The 9,123-nt window shown below is 26.6% G+C and overlaps 1 protein-coding gene across 1 annotated transcript; it reads right to left on the bottom strand.

Moving 5' to 3' along the window:
• Window positions 1-6,348: 6,348 nt before the first annotated feature.
• LOC145850059 (ubiquitin carboxyl-terminal hydrolase 46-like) lies at window positions 6,349-7,542 on the bottom strand. The gene has a single exon (XM_082955204.1). The coding sequence runs from the start codon at window positions 7,540-7,542 to the stop codon at window positions 6,349-6,351; it is 1,194 nt and encodes a 397-aa protein (XP_082811330.1).
• Window positions 7,543-9,123: the final 1,581 nt, after the last annotated feature.

The following is a 9,123-nucleotide window of genomic DNA, read 5'->3' as shown; positions in this document are numbered from 1 at the left end:
TTTCGTAGCAGTATACAAATTTAAACACTTAGGAGTAGGACATACTCGCCATAATGATATTGCACTAGTTCTAGCTGTCAAACTAAACGTTATGTTTTGTGATTTTTTATTCAATCTCAAGATTTGAAGCCTATTGTTCTTTTTTAAACATGAGTAAAGACAAAGACAAATACTAGGATGTATTAACAACAATATTTTGGTCATCCAAAAACTGTTAGACACAATTTATAATTTCAATTTGTAGCTAGTTCTTAAATGAAATAAATAGTTAGTTAAACAAAACAAACATTTATTCAAGAAGCAGATACTATTAGTTTTCTCAGTGAAAGATAACGTATGAAAATAAAAGTAGAACAAAGATAGTTTACATATATTTCATATCACCTTAATGTAATGTAGCTGTTATTTAATGCAATTACTTAACTTCTTAGTAAGTACTTTATATTTTTTTCCTTTAAAACTATGTTAGAATTAATAACGTAAGAAATACTTTGATAATTAAACTTCAATTAAACTTTCGCATTAATTTTATTGAAAGTTTTATATTATCAAAGACAAGTATTTTTAAAACAAATATATAATACTTACCTAGTTTGATTTCACCAGTGTTTGTCTAATAGGTTTTGTGCACAGTTAGTAGAACTCAGTTTTTTAATGTTTTGTAAATAACTGTCACATTGTTGAAATGTTGATAATTGTTTTATTTGTTTAAAAATACTTAGATGCATATTTATTTAACTATATTTGAATTTTTATTTATTTTAAATAAGTAAAATAATATGCTTAAACGAAGTATAAGTTAATTTGTTGTTGTATACAAAAAAATATTGAGTGCTGAGATCTATATAGTTTAAAATAAAAAATGTATGTCTTGCACTTAGTAACATTGGGTTTTAACATAAAAAAATGACTATAAACTTATAAAAAAACGGTCGTAATTAGAAAAAAAAAAAATTATAAAATAATACAAATAGTACCATTAATATAATATTTTCAAATATGTAAAATATTACAAAAAATACTTCAAAAACTTGAAGTCAATTATGAACTATATTAATTATATATACATCTTTTACACCTAATAAAATACAAAATTCTAGTTTTGAATAAAAAAATCCTTTATAAATTTCTGATTTTATTTGAATATATGTACCTTTTAACAATCAAATAAAGAAATATGTACTTGATTACTTAAAAACATACATTGTTGATCTAACCGATGTAAATTTATAATAATTTTATTTAAAATATTTTTTTATTATTCTATTTTGCTTAAAAGCGGCAAACGGGAAAGTGACTTTCGATGCTACTTTAAATAACTACTTAGAGAAGTTTAAAAAAACTTTGTTCAAATTTATTGATGAAATTTTTAGCATTTATACTGCAATGTAAACACTTCTAACAGTTAGCTATAAGCTTTTTTAAGTACTGAACAATTGTTAACTATAATAGTCAATGCACTACGGCAGGGGTCGGCAAACTGCGGCCCGCGGGCCAATTGCGGCCCGCGAAGGGTAAATCTGCGGCCCGCGAGCACGTTTTTTTTTTTTTGAATGGAATGCGGCCCGCGAAAGAAAAATTTTGTGGCCCGCGAGCATGTAAAAGTGGCCCGCTGAGCAAAAACATATTTCAAGTAAAATTTTTTTCGGTTATTCGATTTAATTTGTTAATTTAGTTTAAAATCTCTGTATAACATTTAAAAATAATTAGAAGAAGTTACTGCTTTAGTTTAAAAATGTGAAAAAGACAGATTAGCATTCTAACAGGATATTTTTCTGAGTTTCATAATAACTTCTATTTTACAACAGCAAGTAATTATCTGAAAAAAGAGTGTAAAGAGTGCTTGAATTTAATAAGTTAGTTACATTATACCTATTTATTAAATAAACTAAATACAAACGTTTTCCATTTTGTACAAAAGCAATGCACAGTAATTAACTAAAAGGTCATTTCTTTATAGCTTAGATATTCTTTTCAATATTTTTTATACCTATGTTTCTTTTATATATTTTTTATTTGTAAATGTTATGTTTTAGTGTAAAAACATTTAAAATAACATAGTAATAAGAAAAAAAGGTTTATTTAAGTTTTGTTTTAACACATTTTAATTTTTTAGAAGTTTTCTTTGCACTTAAATTAATTTATATGCACACCAACTTAAAAAAGATGCTCATACTTTAAACCACTTTTTATAAAATACTTTAGTTAGTTTAAGTTTAGTTTATGCATAATTTTCTAAGTTTAATTTTTCTATATGTAATATATAAATTTGTACAGACACATTTAAAACAATATATATGACATAAACTAATATAGTTTTTGTTAGGTATACATTTTCATTTTTAAACATTGATTTTGTCAAACTAAGTAAACTTTTATGCTTTGCATATCAATACACACATTTGCTGTTTTTTGGAGCTACCTATTTAATATAAACTAGGCTTAGAGATGGTTTATAAACATTGACACACACTCAGACTATCACTATTTGAAGACTTCAAATCTCAGGCCAACTAAGTCATTTTATAAGTTTTTGGCTAGAATTGTTTTTTGTATACAAAAATATCAGGAATGCTTTTGTTAATTCAGGCTGGCTTTTTTGCTTAAAAGAGTGGCAAGTTAAACTTATGATGTAAGTTTTGCTCAAACCAAAGTGTTAGTTTCAGTTATAATATATGTTAAATTTTAAGACTTGCAGCTGATAAAATTCAGAATATTATTTAACTGTGAACAATCAGTGTTACTAAAAAACATGAATCTCGGAAAAGCTTTGAGCTTGAAAATTTATACTTAAAAATTTTGGAAAAAAACTTAAATTTGAGAATTTTTGAAAAAGCCTGGAGTTTCAAACAATTTTTACATGTAAAGTAGTGAAATTTCGATTAGACACAAAAAATTTAGCAAATAAACATTACTTTTTTAAAAAACATATTAAAGTAGCTTAACAGTGTTTTTTAATATTGATATACTTTATAAGACACTTTTTAAACTTTAATTAAACTTTATACTAAAAATAAAAGAAGGAATTGTACTTCTAAAAACTTTTGGTGCATTGCACCTTTACTTGTAAAATTTCACCGATTGTTGTGCTTCTTGTTTGAACTAAACCAAGAAATTATAATAAAATTTCAAAGTTAAAAAAACATCTCTAATAAAAATTCTCAGATGAGCAATAGTTTTTCTATCAGTGCTCTTATAATAACATATTGATTAAAGTCATAATTTGATCTATGTGACTTTATAACCTTAATGCATTTCCTAAATAGGACTTTTTGTTGTTATTGAAGAAATAAACAAAAGTTTTTCATTACTGCCAACAAAAATTCTTTAAAAAAGATTTTAATTATAAACGGTATCTCATTTTTAATAATAAATTTTGCTTCTTTATAACTTGCCTTAACAAATTTTTTCTGATAGTTCTTTAGTTACTGAAGATAATCATGTGCTTTGTTTGAACTGACTTTGGTAATTTGTTTTTTTATCGTTTCTCGCAATAACTCCTAACTAACGTTTTTTTTATTTTTGTTGCTCGTCTTTTATTTTACAACTAATATTTTTTAATGCAATATTCTTATTGCAGATTAAGAATTGCTGTAATGCTTAATAAAAATAAGTTTTTCCCTTCGCTAATGACTCAATAAAGTTTTATACTTTTCTTAAAAATATTTAAGAAAGTTAATTGTACATTCCAGCTGACTTATATTTTTTTGGCATGTAATTTGTTTACTGTTAATAAGTTTCGTTATTTCTTTATGTTGTAAACTTTGTTTTAAATGGGTTGCTACACAACAAGGCTATTTTAAAAGCTTGAAAACTCAGATGTGTGTGAAACTTTTATTTCAAACACTTTAAAGAAATCTTAGAATTCCAAGAATAGTTTTTATGACTGTAGTGTAGTTTACTAATTGTAGTTTTTTCTTGTAGTTTACAATGATTTACTAGCTTTTTAAACTATTAATAAACTTAGGTTGGTTTGATACAACTCAGACATTTTTGCTTTTTAAGTGACAACCATGTAAAAGACTATTTACTTGTTAGATATTTTATTTAAGTATTCGAGAATTAATTATGTTAAAGAATTTGTTCTAGCTTTCTTTAATACAAACAGGTATTAGTTTTATTAAATTAAGTAATTACTATTTTTTTTAATGAATGTAAACTATTTAACACGCAAAAACTTTTTTTTGAAGTTAATATTCTTATCAAAAAGGGGTTGATAATATAACAAATATATAAAAGTAACTAATAAATTGTCTTTCAAGTTTGGTTTTTATAGAGAGTTAAATAGTATGTAAAATTACAAAAGTATTAAATTTAACTTATTAAGTGCTTATGAAAGTACATAGTTTATTAACATTTTTGTATATTAGTCAATGTAAATTTCATTCTAATTTTATTTAATTGAAATAGTCATTCTATGTATAGCTAAAAGTCATTTAAAATGATAAGGTGAATAAAAGTAAAACTTTTCTCTAGTGTGACTAAAACTAAAACTGCGGCCCGCGAAGACTTTGTAAACTTGAAATTTGGCCCGCGACCACCAACTGCCTGCCGACCCCTGCACTACGGCAATATTTCAATATTATATGTTTATATCTGAAAACGCAGTTACTTAAATACTCATAAAATTTTAAAAATATATCTACGTTTTAACTTACTGACCTTTTTTCGTTTGTGACTGACTGATTAGTCCTAATAAGGACGAAACCGGCCTCATTCTACCAAAACCTTGTGGTCTGATGATCGATTTGGTATGATCAAACCTCACCTCAACATAAAAACAAACATAATTTTACTGAATAAATGTATAAAAAATATCAAACATGACCTCATAGAAAATCGTACTTATTTTTGTTACAAAGCTGTATTCTTTTTCACAACATTTTAATATTTGTAAAATGCCGAAAACGACTTTGTCTTTTTATAAAGCGTTGTTTCTCGTTTTTTTCTGAATCTCAAGACTAATTAGAACTAAACTGCACATTTGGAATGAAAATTCTAACAATTTTTGAGTTGTCATAGATTCAGAACTCGAAGCATTTTAACAATAGCAATTCTAAGTGACTTGAGTACTTATGACAATGTTACTTTTAATTTTACTTATTTTGTATTTGTGAATACTATAAATAATACGATCAGCATTAAATACATGAGTAGTGAACTTAAAAAAAATAATTACAAAAAAAAGACAGACCAAATACTAAAATAAGCGAATAAATTTAAAGAAAAAAATGCAAAAAAAAAATTCTGTACGATATATAGAATATATCGATTTTTTTAAACATAAAAATTTTCCGTTAAGATGTTTTTTTACACAACTGTCCTTGGAAATGTAGCGATTGTATCTGTTTTTTTAAAGTATGTATATAAGTTATTAAAGTTAAAGTAGGAAAATGGAGTTAAGTTATTTTGTACAGATTTAGTCTTTTTTAATTAAAAAACTCATACACTCAGTTCTAATACTATTATGCTGATTCTTTAACATAATTTATTAATTATTTTGAAATGAACCTCTTTACTTTTTAGTTTGAACTTAATAACTAATTTCAAAAAAAACAAAACGTTTCGCTATCTTTTATCAGCCTATAATAAAACTGCAAATAGCTATGTAAATATTTAAAAATCTTTCAAAGTATTTCATGCGGTAAACAGTTGAAAAAAAAATTGTCTTGTCATGATGGTGACCATATTAATAAACAGTTAATACCATATGTATTATACAATTTAAGAGTTTTATAATTTATTAGGGCTCACTAATAATCAATAATTTTCGACGAGTTAAATTGAAGCTAAATATTTATTAAATTATATAACAAACAACAGTTTTATACAGCCGTTTCGGGTATAAGAATATTTGAGTTTTGCATCTTTAAATAAACATTTCAATAATAAAGCCCTCAAGGTGGCTCAGTGTGAAAAATTTAATTTATTAAGTTAAATAACTAAATTCTTAATATATATATATGTATATGTATATGTATATGTATATAAACAATTGTAATTTTTTAATGTATAAATATTCAATTTAGACTGTTACAATATATTTTATTTAGATAGCACCAATGTACTAAACAATTTATTTATTTTCTTGAACATAAAAAAGATTTATGTTAATATTTTTTTATTGCATAATAAACGCAAAACTGTATTACAATAAACTAAAATAAGTATGACATTGACGCCAAAAATTTACATATCACATGTATTCAAAACATTTCAAAGATTTAAAGAATATCAGTTTTTAGTTGCATAAAAAACCAACCAAAAGCAAATAAATTCAAACGAATAATGAAAAGTTGAATAGTTAAAACAACAAACAGAGTAAGTTATTTCGTTCCAAATAACGTATTAAGCCCTTTCTGCTTTTGAATAGAACAAAAAGTAAGGATTTAGAATCCGACCACTAAACAACTTCAGTTGTTCGATTTGACTGCCATCAATCATGTAAATAGTCATGTCGTTGAACAAATACCACTGATTTCCAATTTTACAACTCGCCATGTAGTGGCCAGAGTTCGAAGTTTCTCCAATGCGATAACAAACCGCGTACAAATTGTATTCCGTTTCTGTATCCGTTTCAAAGTATTCATTCAACTTGAGACTTAGAGGAAAGCTGACCTCTATTTTGTTCAAACTTTCGTTGCTATACAACAGTTGGAAGACTAACACCGGTGGAAAACCAATTACTTTTGTAGTTTTCAAAGCCCTATAACAACTGTTCTCCTTTATTCGTTGGCAACGCATTGTAACTTCTATATCTTTTTCAAAGGCTTTCACAAGTTCTTTTAGACTAATGTGACTACAATTTAAAGAAAAACTAAGCCGAAAATGGTCACAGTCTTTTTTAACCCGGTCTCTCGGTCTTGGATTGTTACAGTTTTCGTCAAATATGTAACCAGACTGAACTTTACATTTAAACAGTTTTTTTGATTTATCACCTAAACTGTCGCGTAGTATCATGAAAAACTGGTCTGGATCTTGCTGCTCACTATTATCAAAGTTTTGATACTCTCTTTTTAATGCTTCAATGAAATCTTCTGGATCAATTACTTTCTTATCACCATTCATTTCTTCAACTAAATCCGCGAAATTCTTAGCTGAACTGCCTTCTTGCAAAACAACCTTATTTTGTTCAAAAGAGTCAACTAGCTCCACCGTGTTGAGCACGCATTGGAGCATGGCGTTTATGTAGCAGGTGTTGGTATAATAAAGCAATCCGCACACACCCCTTACTTTAGTGGTTAGTTTGCTTAAACCTTGCATGTTTCCAGTGTTCTGCTTATTAGTTTGCGATATTTTTGGCTGTACAGAAATATCACCAATATTATTCGTTACTGAACGTTTTCCCGCGTTAGTGTTTCTACGAGAAGAACCATACGCTTGTGTAGCAGGGATACTTGGACGGGTTCTTCCAGTACCTTTAATCTCAATACCAACGTTTTCATAATCATCAAACGCTATAGCTTTATTAGGACTGAACAGAAGTTCCTCACTAGTACAGACAACGTCGTAGTTGCCATTAGACTCTGCAATCACGCACATATCCCGAATTGCTTCAAACAGATGGTTTTTATTTTCTTTTTTAGATTTTACTATTATCATCTAGGGCAGGGGTCGGCAAACTGCGGCCCGCGAGCACGTTATTTTGTTGAATGGAATGCGGCCCGCGAAAGAAATTTTTGTGGCCCGCGAGCATGTAAATGTGGCCCGCTGAGCAAAAATATATTTCAAAATATTTTTTTTTCGGTATTTCGACTTAAATTGATTAGCTTGGTTTTAAGTCTCTGTATAACATTTTAAAATATTCAGAAGAAATTACGTCTTTAGTTTAAAAATGTGAAAAAGACAGATTAGCATTCTAAAAGTTTTTTTTTTCTCAGTTTCATAATAACTTCTTATTTACAACAGCAAGTAGTTTTTTAGAAGTTTTTTTTGCACTTTAAATTAATTTCTATGCACACCAACTTAAAAAGATGCTCATATTTTAAACCAATTTTTAATAATACTTTAATATTAGTTAGTTTAAGTCTAGTTTATGCATAATTTTCTACATTGTTGTTTCTACATGTAATATCTAAATTTGTACAGACACATTTAAAACAATATATAAATAAACAATTTAAAATTGCCACACACTCAGACTATCACTACTTGAAGACTACAAATCTCAGGCCAACTAAGTCATTTTTTAAGTTTTTGACTAGAATTTTTTTTTGTATACAAAAAGTTCAGGAAAGTTTTTGTTGACTCTGGCTGGCTTTTTTGTTAAAAGAGTGGCAAATTAAACTTATGATGTATGTTTTTTTCAATCCACAGTGTTAATTTGAGTTGTAATATATGTTAAATTTTAAGTTTTGCAGCTAATATAATTCAATATATTGTTTATATTATTGTGTACATTTAAGTGTGAACAATCAGTGTTGCCAAAAAATTTGAATCCCGGAAAAGCTTTGAATTTGAAAATTTATGTTAAAAGTTTTGGAAAAAAACTTAAATTTGAGAATTTTTGAATAACCTGGAATTTCAAACAACTTTTACATGTAAAGTATTAAAATTTTGATTTGACAAAAAAAAATTACCAAATGAATTCTTTTAGTTTAAGCATAATATTTTACTTGTTTGAAATTAAAAAAATTCAAATTTAGTTAAATAAACATGCATCAAAGTATTTTTAAACAAGACAAGATTTATCTACAGTTCAACCAGATGATAGTTGTCATACAAATAATGAAAAAATTGAATTCTACAAGCATGGAAAAAAGCCTGCTAGGCAAAACACTGGTGTCCTGAGTTTTTTATATTTTTTTTTAAATTACATGTCTTTAATAATATAAAAGTAACAATATAACGAGTAATTTTCAGTAAACTAATTGTTGTATTTATAAAATTAATATTAATTCCTCTCATGGTTATAAAAAATATATAAATCATTTTATTTAAAAAATACTTAAAATTTCAAACTTAGGAAACTTTTGTGAGATAAATGAATTCGAAATAGGATTTATAAACTTAGTGTCCAGCCGGATCCAAGTTATGTTATTTTAATTAGCACTCAGCCGAACCTGCATCTAATTTAAAAATCTGGCCGGATCATATTAATTCACAATGTCTAAAAAAGTAAGA

This window comes from Thalia democratica, chromosome 2 (assembly GCF_965202585.1).
Source record: "Thalia democratica chromosome 2, ktThaDemo2.hap1.1, whole genome shotgun sequence".
NCBI classification, from domain to species: domain Eukaryota; kingdom Metazoa; phylum Chordata; class Thaliacea; order Salpida; family Salpidae; genus Thalia; species Thalia democratica.
The sequence above is the reverse complement of the archived record's forward strand: the minus strand, read 5'-3'. Positions and strand labels throughout refer to the sequence as shown.

What these genes read in the sequence shown, in the direction of transcription:
- LOC145850059 (XM_082955204.1), bottom strand. Translation starts at nt 7,542, where the DNA reads ATGTGCGTGATTGCAGAGTCTAATGGCAACTACGACGTTGTCTGTACT.